Source organism: Nicotiana sylvestris, chromosome 2 (assembly GCF_000393655.2).
Source record: "Nicotiana sylvestris chromosome 2, ASM39365v2, whole genome shotgun sequence".
Classification (NCBI taxonomy): Eukaryota; Viridiplantae; Streptophyta; class Magnoliopsida; order Solanales; family Solanaceae; genus Nicotiana; species Nicotiana sylvestris.
The window spans coordinates 193,377,967-193,393,774 of NC_091058.1; the positions used below are offsets into that span (position 1 = coordinate 193,377,967).

Consider the following 15,808-nt stretch of genomic DNA (forward strand, 5'->3'; position numbering starts at 1 on the left):
GGCCAAAAGTCATATCCTCATTTTGAGAAATGATTTGGTGAGTCCAATGTGATTACCAAAACAAAAATTTAGACCTCGGAGCAAGAGAAATCAGCATGGACTAGTGAACAATATAAACTAAACATCAATTAGGAATCGAATGATGTGATAATAGTCTAAATCGAGAGAATTTCAAAGACTGCGTTCCAGCAATAAAAAAATGAACAACAGAAGAATAGCCTTTAAAGGTCATTCAGGAAGATGCTCCGCCAAAGCAAAAATTTTAAGTAACGTTAATCTTAAGGGACTAAGTGTGGCAATTACACTAGGTGTCACCCTCGTGCGTAAGGAATTCAGTTATCCCTGGAAGAGAAGGGTTACCAAAAGGCGAGTAAAAGTCAGTGAAGACGTGAACACACGCCAAAGATGAAAAGGTAAACCATATATAAGTAAATTTTCATAGCATTAAATTCTAGTACTCCCCTAAAGGGGGGAAGACGGTGTGATATGGTAGTAAGTCGGAGTTATGTATTTCAAGTAACTATTGAATAGTAAACAAGGAATGCGGTAAAAAGGCGAAAGGAATGAGATTGCATTTATTCAGATCCTATAGATATGTTACGACTCCAGAACATTATTCATGCACAATGTCGAGAGAGGAAGTAAGGGTTCCCACAATAGATGTTATTGATAAATAAGTGAGAATGAACATTTGATATATTAGGAACCAGTGCAAAAGGTATGTTAAGACAAAAGACATAACCCAAAAGAGGTTACGCAGAATATAAATATGAGCATGGACTGACGAGTAGTTAGTAGTTGATTTAGGAAGAGCTTAATTATGGCTAAGACAAGAGGTTTCAGACAAATCAGTAGATCATGCAAGATATACGTAGTGAAACCCAGCATAGCAAATTCAGTCTCGTAGTGTCACGACCCTGTTCGCCCTCCGTGAACCCTCGTGACGGCACCTAGTCTATACAACTAGGTAAGTCTAAAATGCGGAAGATAAACCAATTTGTGGAAGAAAGTAATTTAAAACAAAAATAGTGTAATCAAACAGAATTTAAAAGTACCGCTCGACATATACAATATTAACTCTCAAAAACTAATACATTTTCCCAAAACCCGAAACCCATGAATTACAAGCTACGAAAATAATAAAAATGCTCTAACTCCGGAATGTATACATCTACAGAATAAATAGAAGGGCTATCACTACAAGATAGAATGGAAAGGGACTACTCGGTATGCGGACGCGGTAGATGTACTTCGAAGTCTCTGGAGCAGTCACCTCGCCTCAAGGGTGATAGGACTGGGTCGAAGTACCTGGATCTGCACATGAAAAACATGCGTAGAAAGGGCATGAGTACACCACAACAGTACTCAGTAAGTGCCAAGCCTAACCTCGGTCAGGTAGTGACGAGGAAGGTCACGGCCCTACTGAGAAAAAAAATATAAGGTATGACAGAATAAGATAAGCAATAAAGTTGAAAGCTAACAATAAGGATTTAATACAGGAATATAAGGAACTCGATAACTGTAATAGAGGGAAAAAAATCACAAAGAGATACCATTCTTCACAAAGATAATAATCGAAGATCTCTTAGTACCCTCAATATATGCCAGAGATCTTGGTATCCCGAGGATATCTCGGTATCCTCAATATATGCTAGGGATATCTTGGTATCACGGGGATCTCTTTGTATCCTCAATATACGTGCTAGGGATCTCTTGGTACCCCAAGGATCTCTTGCTATCCTCAATATCGTGCTAGGGATCTCTCGGTATCTCGCACCTCATCTCAATCATAAATACGTGCAGGGATCTCTAGGGATGCCGCCTCGTAGTCCCAAAATGATAACACAGGGCAGCAACACAAAGAATACTCAAGTAAGATCAATTTTGTACCAAGTAAACAGGTAATTCTAACCTATACAATTAAGGCAGTTTAAGCAAATAAGTAATTAAGTCAATTAAACGTGCTTTTTCTAATCTAACAACAGGCTTAAATTGCAACATAAAATAGGAAAAATGAACACAATTGAAATTATTTAAAGAAAACCGGATATTCAACAATTAGCTCAATTATGCATTCGTCACCTCACGTACAAGGCATTTCAATTATCAAATATACCAAATCCTAAGGTGAAGGTCGCCCACACAAGGTTAGGTAAGCGACTTACCTCAAACCAGCTAAAATAAATCTGAAACCACGCTCTTGCCACGAGTACTTGACTCCAAATGGCCCAATTCTATTCAATTCAATTTCATAATGTAAATAACACTTCAAGTAACTGATTCTACAAGAAAATTCTAAGCTAATACGTGAAATTAGGTAAAATAACCAAAATGCCCCTTAGGCCCACATCTCGAAATCAGGTAAAATTTTCATTTCCAGAATTCTCAGAAGTTCACGAGTTCAGTCATACCAAAAGTACCAAAATCGGACCTCAAATGATCTCTCAAATCATCACTCAAAAGTCTCTAATTAGTCAAGCCCCAACTCCCAAATTACCACTAATTTTCCTTAAATATTTATGTTTATAAAGATAACAATTACCTCAATAACGAGTTTAGGGACCAAAGACCTTACCCCAATGAATTCCTCTGAAAATCTCTCTTGAAAATGCTCCCCAAAGCTTTTTCCCGTTTGAAAAGAGGTGAAAATTATTCAAATTCGCGAAGGCAAAAATTTATATGTTTTTGCCCAGCTAATCCGCCTCTGCTGTCATGGGACCGCACCTGCGGTCTCGCTTTTGTGGAAATAACGTCGCATCTACGATCACTTAAGGCACTGGGCCACATCTGTGCTTCTTCTACCGCAGCTACGGTCTCGCAGGTGCGCCTATACCACCGCACCTGCGGAATCTGGCTTCCAAGCACTTCACCATATCTACGTCTCCTCAAGTGCTTCTGCGATCGCGCAGCTGCGATCCCCAATCCGCAGGTGCGGTTATGATAGAAGTTCAGCAGCTGAAGCTGCTCAAACAAATTCAAAATTCTTCCGACAACCTTCTGAAACCATCCTGAGGCCCCGGGAACTCAATCAAAGGCACCAACAAGTCTAATACCACTGTCCAAACTTATACCAATCCTTAAAACACCTAAAACAACATCAAAACTGGGAATCAACCACGCATTCAAGCCTAAGAACTCCAAAACTCTAAAAATACGCTTTCGATCAAAAGTCTATCAAACCTCGCACGAATGACTTGAAATTTTGCACACACGTCACATTCAACGCTACGGAGCTACTCCAACTTCTAGAATTCTATTCTGACCCTCAGATCAAAATCTCACTATCAAACCGGAAACTTCAAAATTCAACCTTTTGGTATTTCAAGCCTAAATTAGCTACGGACCTCCAAAACACAATCTGAACACGCCCTTAAGCCTGAAATCACCCATCGAAGCTAACAGAACCATCAGAATTCCATTTTGAGGCCGTCTTCACACAGTTCCGGCTACGGTCAAATTTCCAACACTTAAGCTCTCATTTACGGGCTAAGTGTCCCAAAACTCTCCAAAACTCAAAACCGAACATCCCGGCAAATTGAAATAGCAGAAATAAACATGGGAAAAGTAGTTAATAGGGGATCAGGGCGTAAATTCTTCAAACAGCCAGTTGGGACGTTATATCCTCCCACACTTAAAAATTCGTTCGCACTCGAACAAGCACAGAGACATACCTGAAGTAGTGAAAAGATGAGGGTAATGGTTGCGCATATCCTACTCGGTCTCCCAGGTCGCCTCTCACCAGTGAACCTTCACTGATGCAGTGTTCTTGGACCTCAGCTTTCGAACGTGCATGTCCAATATCGCCACTGGCTCCTCAACATAAGATAGATCTTTGTCCAACTGGACTGAACTGAAATCCAACACATACGACGGATCACCGTGATACCTCCAGAGCATCAAAACATGAAATTCCGGATGAACCCCTGCCAAGTTGGGAGCTAAGGCAAGCTCATAAGCAACCTCCCCAACTATATCTTTCTTCATCCGCCTCCACCAATAGTGTTGTCTCAAATCCTGATACATCTTTGTGGCTGTAGAGTCCTTCTTATCAGTGCCTAGTCGACCATATCTATAAGTTGGAGGCTACTTGGGCATTTAGGAATAACGCCCTTCCTTGATATTTTGGATCATGCGGCAAAACTTGTTATGAAGCTATTACCCCTCTAACTAGTGCATACTTTCAACTTTTAGTACATGGCACCAAAGAAAAAAGCCAGAATTTGCCAAGAAGCCAATGCAACCTCAGAAGTAGTTGATGATTCCCTACTTGATACTGCGGGTGAGGGTAGTCACCCTACTATCACCCTGCCTAGTTCTTCTATTCTAGAGTAGACTACCTCGGTTCCTACATTTGTGGAGGGTACCACTATCCCTCCCATTGATACTCCTGTTCTGCCTCCAGCCCTAGCTTCCGGTCCTGGTAATTCTGATGGGAATCTTATGGGAGCCATTCAGATGTTGACTCAGCTAGTGGCCTCTCAGGCCCAGAGGCCAAATGTTACACCCAGTTCGTCTGGCCAGCAAAGGGATTCCACCAGTTCCAGGGTGAACAAATTTCTTCAGTTAGACCCTCCAGTGTTTACGGGTTCCAATCCAGAAGAAGACCCTCAGGATTTTATTGATGAGATGCACAAGACCCTTAGGGTTATGCGTGCAACTAAGACTGAGGGAGTAGAGTTGGCTACCGACCATCTGAAAGGGGTGGCCTATTCGTAGTTTGAGTTGTGGGAAGATTCCCGTGAAGAGAGGAGCCCTCCGGCAAAATGAGCGAGTTTACCGATGCCTTTATAAATCATTTCCTCCATGCTGAGACAAGGGCAGCCTGTGCAACAGAGTTTGAAAATCTAGAGCAAGGTAGCAGAAGCGTGTGGGAGTACCACATGGAGTTTGCTCGCATGTCCAAGTATGCCATTCACATGTTGCCCACAATGGAGGCCAGGGTGCGCCGGTTTGTTCAGGACCTTAATCCTTTGACTATTAATGATGCTTCTATAACTTCCTTGAATTCTGAAATGAATTATGGGAAAATGGTAGCATTTGCTCAGGCCATAGAGAACCATAAACTAAATAGCAGAATGGAGAGATAGGGTAATAGCAAGACCTAGTCTACGAGCAATATGGGAGAGTCACCAGGTGGGGGAAGATCAACTTTCAGGGGAAGATCAACTTTCAAGGGAAGATCATCAGGGCCGTCCCAATCTGTGGCACAGTCTTCACCTAGTGCACCGCCATCAGGGCCCAGCCAGCAGCAGCAGTAGAGTTGTTTCAGGTCCGGTCAGGGCAACAGAGGATCCCGCCAACAGGGTCGGTCAGGAGAGAGGTCCTAGCAGCATCAGAGGTCCCCGTGCTTCAGGTGCAGGAAGATGCACTCAGGGATTTGCTACTTGGAGTTAACCATATGCTATAGATGTGGGATGAGGGGTCATATTGAGAGGCATTGTCGTGTATCCCGCCAGGGAGCGGGTAGGGGTAAAGCACAGCCAGCCAGCCTGGAAGCTGCTACATCCTCAGCCCCCTCTACAGCTCGAGGTACCCCAGCCCCCACAAGGCATGGTGCAGCTAGGGGTGGTGTACAGAGTTCAGGAGGACCAAGCCAGTTCTATGCCATGAGTTGTCTCCAGATTGGAGAGGCTTCTCCAGATGCTGTTACAGGTATTCTGACTGTCCAATCTCATGATGTGTATGCACTAATTGACCCCAGTTCCACTTTGTCCTATGTTTCCCTTTATGTTGCTATGGAATTTGGGATAGAACCGGATCAGCTTCATGAGCCATTCTCGGTATCTACTCCGGTTGGTGAGTCTATTACGGTTGCTCGAGTTTATAGAGGTTTTGTTGGTACGGTGCGTGGTAGGAAAACCATTACTGATCTTATTGAATTGGGGATGGTCGATTTTGATATAATAATGGGAATGTATTGGCTTTACTCCTGTTTTACCACGTTTGATTGTCGGACTAGAATTATGAGGCTTGAATTTCCTAATGAGCCCGTTGTTGAATGGAAGGCAGATAATGTAGTGCCAAAAGGTCGGTTTATTTCTTACCTTAAGGCCGCGAAAATGATCAAGAAGGGGTGCATCTATCATTTAGTCTGTGTTACTGACACTGATGCCGAGGCACCTAGCCTTAAGTCTGTACTAGTTATGAATAAACTTCTGGATATCTTTCCAAATGAGCTCCCTGGGATTCCACCAGACAGGGAGATTGATTTTGGGATCGATGTGATGCCAGGCACGTAGCCTATATCAATTCCACCTTATCGAATGGCACCAACAGAATTGAAAGAGCTAAAGGAACAATTGAAGTATTTGCTAGAAAAGGGTTTCATGCGGCCGAGTGTGTCACCATGGGGCGCACTGGTCTTATTTGTAAGAAGAAAGATGGGTCACAACGGACGTGTATTGACTATAGGCAACTCAACAAAGTCACAATCAAAAACAAATATCCTCTACCAATGATAAATGACTTATTTGATCAATTACAAGGTGCTACGTGTTGCTCAAAAATTGACTTGCAATCCAGATATCATCAATTGAAGATAAGGGAGCAGAATATTCCAAAAATAGCTTTTAGGACTCGATATGGGCACTTTGAATTTTTGGTGATGTCTTTTGGGCTCACAAATGCTCCGGCAGCTTTCATGGATCTTATGAATCGAGTCTTCAATACTTTTCTAGAATCCTTTGTGATAGTGTTAATTGACGATATTCTTGTGTATTCCTGATGTCGGGAGGACCATGTTGACCATCTCAGGGCAGTTCTGCAGACTCTTCATTCACATCAACTGTATGCAAAATTTTCGAAATGTGTTGGCATGAATTTGTCACGTTCTTAGGTCATGTCATCTCCGGGGATAGGATTATGGTTGATCCTCAAAATATTTAAGCAGTAAGGAATTGGCCTATACCTACCACTCCAATAGAGATTTGCAGTTTCTTGGGTTTGGCCGGGTACTACAGAAGATTTGTGAAGGGGTTTTCTACTCTTGCCTCTCTATTGACTAAATTGACGCAGAAAGTAGTTAAGTTCCAGTGGTCCGATGCTTGTGAAAGGAGTTTCCAAGAATTGAAATCAAGATTGACTACAACACCGGTATTAACCCTACCAGAGGGTACAAAGGGATTTGTGGTGTATTGCAATGCTTCGAGGATCGGGCTCGGGTGTGTGTTAATGCATTACGGCAAGGTAATAACCTACACCTCTAGGAAACTCAAGAACCATGAAAAGAACTATCCAGCCCATGACTTAGAGCTTGCGGCACTTGAATCTGAGACAGAGAAGATGGGTAGAGTTACTCAAGGACTATGACATTGATATTCTCTATCACCCGGGAAAGGCTAATGTTGTGGTGGATGCTCTTAGTCGAAAATCTATGGGAAGTTTGGCTCATTTGAAGCGTATTAGAGGATGTTGGCCAGGGAGGTTCACCAGTTGGCTAGTTTAGGAGTTCGTCTTGCGGACTCTAGCAAAGAGGGAGTGGTCGTGCAGAATAGGGTTGAATCATCGCTTGTGACGGAAGTGAAAGAGAAGCAATTCAATGATCCATTGTTAGCACAACTGAAAGAGGGGATTGATAAACACAACACCACAACTTTTTCCTTTGGCATGGATGATGGTACCCTATGGTACCAAGGTCGTCTATATGTTTCGGATATTGAAAGTCTTCAAGAAAGGATCATGGCCGAAGCTCACACTTCCACTTATTCCGTACACCCAGGTTCTACGAAAATGTATCATGATCTCAAGGAAGTTTATTGGTGTAACAACATGAAAAGGGATGTGGCAGACTTTGTGGCAAAATGTCTGAACTGTCAGCAAGTGAAGTCCGAACATCAAAGGCCCGCTGGATTAGCTCAAAGCATAGAAATTCTAATGTGGAAATGGGAGATGATCAACAGGGATTTTGTGGTAGGTTTACCGCGCACTCCACGCAAGTTCGACTAAATTTGGGTGATCGTGGATCGACTCACAAAATAAACGCACCTCTTGCCAGTTAAATCTACCGACAAAGTGGAACAATATGCTCAGATGTATATCAAAGAAATAGTCAGGTTGCATGGCACTCCAGTCTCAATCATTTCAGATCGAGGGGCTCTGTTCACAGCCAACTATTGGAAGAAATTTCAGCAGGGTTTGGGCACGCAGGTAAATCTTAGCATGGCTTTTCACCCTCAGACCGACAGGCAAGTGGAGCGGACTATTCAGACCTTTGAGGACATGTTGCATGCTTGTGTACTTGATTTCAAAGGTAGCTGGGATGATCATTTGCCACTCATAGAGTTTGCTTACAACAACAGCTTCTATGCTAATATACAGATGGCACCATTTGAGGCACTGTATGGTAGGAGATGTAGGTCTCCCATTGGGTGGGCGAGGTTGGATAAGCGAAATTGATAGGATCGGACCTCATGCATCAGGCCATGGAAAATGTCAAGATTATTAAGGAGAGGTTGAAAACTGCTCAGAGTCGCCAAAAGTCTTACTCGGAGATTCGCCGCGGAGATTTAGAGTTCAAAGAAGATGATTGGGTGTTTTTGAAGGTTTCCCTCATGAATGGTATCATGCAATTTGGAAAGAAAGGAAAATTGAGACCGAGGTATGTCAGACCGTATAGAATCATTCAGACGATTGGTCAAGTGGTATACAAGCTCGAGCTGCCACCCAAGATGTCATTGGTACACCCGGTCTTCCATGTTTCTATGTTGAAGAAGGTAGTGGGAGATCCATCCACTATTGTGCTGGTTGAAACTATTGAGGTTAATGAGGAACTGTCGTATGAAGAAGTTCCAGTTGCCATTCTTGATAGGCAAGTCCGAAAATTGAGAATTAAGGAAATTGCCTCCATAAAAGTATTATGGCGGAACCAACAGGTTGAGGAAGCCACTTGGAAGCCGAGGAAGAAAAGAGAAAGAAGTACCCACATTTGCTTGTATAGCCATGTAATAGCTTTTATGTATTTGGTTCCTATGAACTCTTATCTTTTGATTTGGTCTATGTAAAATTGTTTTGTTTGGGTTATATGTTGCCTATGTGGCCATGGTTAGTGTTGTAAAGTTATATTATGTCTATAGAATGTGTATATGCTATTAGAATATGTTTATGGGGCTTTCTAACAGGTGGATAGGCCTAGATACAATAGAAACTCTAGCAAAATTTTTGTTAGTTTAGGGAGTTAGCCAAATTTGGGGTTGTTAATATGTTTCATATTGTGAAAAGTTGAGGTTGCATGAAGATTACTAATGAGTGAACCTTGCTCCTCATTTGAGGACGGATGATCTTAAGTGGGGGAGGATGTAAGGCCCCGTGAAAGTTCTACTCAAAAACCGAAAGCTCGTAGCGCCAAATTAGGAATATTTCTTAGAAATTTGTAAAATTCATCGCGGTGACCAAGCTCACCGCAGTTCGAACCCTTTTGGAATGATGTGTGCATTAAAAAGTTAAGGAATAATATTTTCTAAAAAAATGCATTTCTGCGGTCTCTTATGCGATCGCATAATAGCTATGCGGACCGCATAGTCGCCGCAGAGTCAGACAGTTTGATGGTTAATTTGAGGTCAACTATGCGGCCAAATATGCGATTGCATAATCAATATGTGGGTCGCATAGTCATCGCATAATCTCCTTGGAATTTTGCGAGGGGCAGTTCTGCGGTGCATTATGCGACCGCAGAACAGGTATGCGGACCACATTCTTGTCGCATACCCGGGCAGTTTGATCAGGTTATGGGGGCCATTTTTGCGGTCCCTTTTGCAGGCCTCATGTTCATTATGCGAAAGCATATGCGATAGCAGATCTTGTCGGGGATCCTATTTTCTATCTTTTTGAACTGGACCCTATCCCATTAAAAACACCCTATTAGACCCCTTTTAAGATATTCTACTACAAAAAAAAGTGTAGAGAGAGAGGGTGATCTTCAACAAATCCCCACTCAATCCTTGCCTAAGCCCTTGAAGATTATCAAGAAACGCTGATAGGCCTTCTCCACAAGAGTTAAGAACTTGATCCCTAACCTTTGGTTTCGAAATTCGTACTAAAATGAGTAAATAGCAAGTGGGTTGATGGGTTTAAAAATGAATTTTCTTGCATGCATGAGTTATAATGGGGTATGGGAAGATTGTGAGTTAAAAGGACAGCAATTGGGGTGGAAGATGATGAAAATCTCTCACAAAAGGGTCCTATAATCACAATGCACACTTAGTTCTTGATAATATACTTAAATGAGCTAGAATCTTAATCATGTCTCTAATTCTTGGTTCAATTTGTAATTTTCATAAAATAGATTGAAGTTGCTAAGAGTCCCGGAATTTTGTAAGAATTTAAGGAAACCTCTATTGACGTATGTATGGCTAAAGCCCCATCTTATTAGAAACTGAGCTCCGTTGGTGTTTACGCAAATGTGGTAAGACTAGAATTGGTTGATGTATTGATTGTTATTTCACATGAATTAGTTTGCAATTATATATATATATATATATATATATATATATGAAGGGTGTTCCTCAATGTGTGCAATGTACTATTCTTGATATTTAGAGATGTGCGAAGAATATGAACCATATGTACAAGATTAAAACTGAGGCTGTCATGCCAACTATTTGAAATCTTACCTATGCTTACAACTTGAATTGCTTTTGTACGTGCTTATGGTCTTAAATTGCAAGGTTAGCATTGAAAATGGAAATGATGTGATAATTGTGGCCCTAAGTGCCTATGAATTGATATATTTGAAATAATGATTGAAACAAGATGATTAATGAGAAAGGAACAACGCTTCGGTAAGGGGGCCTAACCGATCGGGCTGTGATCGGACGCCATGCCGCACACATGGTGGTATTGTGTTGATATTGAATTCTGGAAAAGGAGAATGAGATTGTGATTTGAGGTACATGTCTCAATTGAGGCAACCTAGCCGATCGGGTTGTGATTGGACTCCGCTTAAAAAAGCGGTGGTATTATCATTGATGACGAACAATATGAAATGACCTAAACTAAAGCTATATAAATTATGTGAAAGTTATATGATTCGTTTATTCGATGATGTGGTGTTCGGTTAAAGCTTTTGTTTGTCTCTTGTGATTTCCTTATTCTTGTATGATAGTTCTTTCTAATAATTTGGTGTTTAGTTATACATACTAGTACTATTCCATGGTACTAACGTCCCTTTTGTCGGGGGCGCTACATTTTTGAATGAATGTAGGTGGCTCCATAGCGGACAGTACCGATCGCGCATAGCGGAGTATTCTCTCTCAATGTCTTGGTGAGCCCATTTTTCCTTCAAAGGGGCTGTGTTGTACATCTTTTGTTGTAGATTTCAACTTTTGAGGTATAGTCGCCTTGTTGCCGGCGTTTTCATCATTGTCTTTTGTATCCTTAGAGGCTCCGTAGACGTTTGTGTGGGTTATGTACGGGTGTTGGATGGGTCTATGAACTATGTTGTAATTCTAAACTCTTGTTTCTCTAAATTGTAACTTTATGGAATCTTGGAACTTAACTACGGTTTAAGGTTGTGATATAAGATGAACTAAAAATGTTGAATGTACAACCTTTCGTATTGTCTAAATAGACGAAAGCATGGTTTCCTTAATCATATTGAGTTTGGTAGAAAGTATTCGATTAGGCTTGCTCATTCGGGCTTACTCGATTGAGCGTCGGTCGCGCCTTCCGAGGATGGGGCGTGACAGCGGCACACGCATGAATGGAATACCGCAAACTATGGGCCTCCTCTAGAATCAACTCCCGAAGTCCATCGACATTGGGTACACATATCCGACCCTGAATCCTCAATACCCCGTCATTACCAATGGTCACATCTCTGGCACCAACATGCTGAACCTTGTCCTTGAGGACAAGCAAATGAGGGTCATCATACTGACGCTCCCTGATACGATTAAATAAGGAAGACCGAGAAACCATGCAAGCTAGAACCCGACTCGCTCTGAAAGATCCAATCTCACAAACTGGATGGCTAAGTCCTGAACATCCATCGCCATACACCTCTCCGATGCTAGTAAATAAGCCAAACTCTCTGCCTGGCGACTCAAGGCATCATCCACCACATTGGTCTTTCCCGGGTGATACAAAATAGTGATTTCATAGTCATTTAGTAACTTTAACCATCTCCTCTGGCGCAAATTTAGATCCTTTTGCTTGAACAGGTGCTGCAAGCTCTGATGATCAGTATAAATCTCATAAGGAACCTCGTACAAATAATGACGCCAGATCTTTAAGCCATATATAATGGCAGCTAGCTCGAGATCACGAACAGGGTAGTTCTTCTCATGCACCTTCAATTGTCTGGACGCGTAGGCAATCACCCTACCGTCCTGCATCAAAACTGCTCCAAGGCCAATCATCGAGGCATATCAATAGACAGTGTAAGACCCCGAACCTGTAGGCAATATCAATATTGGGGCTGTAGTCAAAGCTGTCTTGAGCTTCTGAAAGCTCGCCTCACACTCTTCCGTCCACTGGAACGTAGCACCTTTCTGGGTTAATCTAGTCATTGGGGCTACAATCCATGAAAACCCCTCAACAAAACGACGGTAATATCCCGCCAAGCCAAGGAAACTACGGATCTCTATAGTTGAGGATGGTCTGGGCCAACTTTGCATGGCCTCTACTTTCTTCGGATCCACCTGAATACCCTCACTCAACACCACGTGGCCTAAGAATGCCACGGAATCCAACCAAAACTCACATTTCAAGAACTTAGCATATAACTTCTTTTCTCTCAAGGTCTGAAGCACTGTCCTCAGGTGTTGCTCATGATCTTCCCGACTTCGAAAATACACCAGAATATCATCGATAAAGACAATGGCAAACGAGTCAAGATACGAACGGAACACACTATGCATCAAATGCATAAAGGCTGTTGGGGCATTGGTCAGCCCAAACGACATAACAAGGAACTCGTAATGACCATACCGAGTCCTGAAAGTAGTCTTCGGGATATCTGGCTCCCGAATCTTCAACTAATGGTAACTTGAGCGCAAGTCAATCTTAGAAAACACCTGTGCGCCCTGAAACTGGTCAATCAGATCATCTTTATCAGTCAAAGGATAATGGTTCTTTACTGTAACCTTGTTCAACTGGCGATAATCAATACACATACGCATAGAACCATCATTTTTCTTCACAAACAAGATAGGATCACCCCTAAGGTGATACACTAGGCCGAATAAAACCCTTATCAAGCAATTCCTGTAACTGATCCTTTAATTCAGAAGGAGAAATACGATACGGAGGAATAGAAATAGGTTGAGTGTCCGGCAACAGATCAATGCCAAAATCAATATGTCTATCAGGCGGCATGCCCGGAAGATCAGATGGAAACACATGGGGAAAATCCTGTACTACTGGGACTGAATCAACTGAAGGGGTTTCAATAACTGACATCTCTCACATAAGCTAAATACATGTCACACCCCTTCTCAACCATACGCTGAGCTTTAACAAAAGAAATAATTCTACTGGGAGTGTGATCTAAAGTACCCCTTCACTCAACACGCGGTATAGCTGGCATAGCTAGCATCACAGTTTTGGCGTGACAAAGAAGAATAGCATAATAGGGTGACAACTAATCCATGCCCAAGATAATGTCAAAATCTACCATGCTGAGCAATAATAAATTGGCTATGGTCTCAAAACCACTAAGAGCAACCAAACACGACTGATAAATACAGTCCTCAACAAGAGAATCTCCCACAGGAGTAGAAACATAAATAGGGGAACTCAAAGAATCCTGAGGTACACCCAAATACGAAGAAAAATAAGAAGACACATAAGAGTAAGTGGAGCCTGGATCGAATAGAACTGATGCATCTCTGTGACAAACCAGTATAATACTTGTGATGATAGAATTGAAGGCAACAACCTCGGTACGGGCACGAAGGGCATAGTATCGGGCCTGGCCTCCCCCTCTAGGGCGACCTCTACCTCCCTGACCTCCACCTCTAGCTGGCTAAGTAGGTGGGGTAGCAACTAGAACTGTAACCATAGCCTGAGAGCTCTACGGGGCACGCTGTGGCTGAGAAGTCTATGGGGGTGCACTCCTCCCAAGTCTAGGACAATTCCAAACCACATGGCGTGTGTCACCACACTCAAAACAAGCTCTGGGAGGACGTGGCGACTGTGACTGGTTCGAGCCAGGTCTGCTGGACTGACCTCTGAAAGCACTACGCGCATGAGGCGCGCTAGATACCAGAGGTGCATAAGGCTCCCGAGGCTTAGGAGGAGCTGAAATACCACTGGCTACTGGAAGAGCTGAATGAATAGGGCTACTCATATAACCCCTACAATGATGACCTACAGCTGGGGCACGGGCACCAGAATAATAGCCCCACTCTCGAGACCTGTGGCCTACCTCTCCTCTCTCTCCCTAGAATGCATACCCTCAATCCTACTAGCAATGCTCACCACTTGCTGATAAGCAATATCCATCTCCAACTCAGGAGTCATGCTATACCTGATGCTGCGAATAAGGCCCTTAATAAACTGGTGAACCCTTTCGCGAACAATTGAAACCAAGGCTGATACATGTCTAGCCAAACTAGTGTAACGGACGACATACTCTAAGACAGTCATAGCACCCTAGTGCAAATGCTCAAACTCTATGTGCCATGTGTCTCTGAGGCTTTAAGGAACATACTCTCTCAGGAACAGATCTAAAAACTAAGTTTAAGTGAGTGAAGTAGCCTCATCCGAACTATCTAACTCATAGGTGTGCCACCACTCATAAACGGCTCCTCGAAACTGGAAAGTAGTGAAGGAAACCCTGCTCGACCCTGATATACCCATGGTATGAAGAATGCGGTAACACTTATCTAGAAATCCCAGAGCATCATCCGATGCTAAACCACTGAATATAGGAAGCTTGTACTTTCTGAACCTCTCAAGCCTCAGCTGCTCATCCTCGGAAACCACTGCCCTGTCCTCGGGCTGATTTCGGACTGCAGGCTGTACAGGAATAATCTTAGGGACATGCTCAACATGCACTCGTTGCTCAGGAGTGCGGGTTGCGGGAGTCTGTGCTCCTCCCCCGAACTGTAGCTACAGCAAAGGGAAGAAACTGTGCCTGAGCCAAAGTGGTGTACATGCTCTTGAACTGTGCCAGAGTCTCTTGAAGTTCTAGAGTAGTGGTAGCAGTAGGCGTATCAGGTGCTTGGACTCCGGCTGGAACTGCTCGTGGTATCTCGGTGGCAGCATACGCAGGTGTTCTAGTTGCACCACCTGCGCGTCCTCAGCCTCTACCCCGGCCCCGGCCTCTGACGGTTGCAGTAGGGGGCGTGGGTGCCTGATCATGTCGAGTAGCGCGTGTCCTCACCATCTGTGAGAGAATAGAATATAGAAGTTTAGAATTGTGACATCAAATCTTGCACGACAAGGAAATCAAATGAAGTGGAATTTTCCTAACAGTTACACAGCCTCTTGTAGATAAGTACAGACGTCTCCCTATCCATAAGCAAGACTCTAATAAACCAGCTTGTGATTCAAGACTCTAATAAACCAGCTTGTGATTTAAGACTCCTATGAACCTAGAGCTCTTATACCAACTTGTCACCACCCCGGTTTGCCCTCCATGGACCATCATGACGGCACCTAGTCTCTACGATTAGGTAAGCCTAAAATGTGGAAGATAAACCAATTTACCAAAGAAAACAATTTTAAAACAAAAATAGTGTAATAAAACAGCATTTAAAAGTGCCGCTCGGCATACACAATATTAACTCTCAAAAACTAATATATTTTCCAAAAACCCGGAAACCCATGAATCACAAGCTACGAAAATAATAAAAATGCTCTAACACCG

General features: G+C 42.9%; 2 protein-coding genes across 2 annotated transcripts; both read left to right on the forward strand.

The window, feature by feature from the left end:
* Positions 1 to 5,363: 5,363 nt before the first annotated feature.
* On the forward strand, positions 5,364 to 6,239 carry LOC138886106 (uncharacterized). The gene has a single exon (XM_070167139.1). The coding sequence runs from the start codon at positions 5,364 to 5,366 to the stop codon at positions 6,237 to 6,239; it is 876 nt and encodes a 291-aa protein (XP_070023240.1).
* A 2,181-nt stretch (positions 6,240 to 8,420) lies between these two features.
* On the forward strand, positions 8,421 to 8,999 carry LOC138886107 (uncharacterized). The gene has a single exon (XM_070167140.1). The coding sequence runs from the start codon at positions 8,421 to 8,423 to the stop codon at positions 8,997 to 8,999; it is 579 nt and encodes a 192-aa protein (XP_070023241.1).
* The last annotated feature ends 6,809 nt before the right edge of the window (positions 9,000 to 15,808 follow it).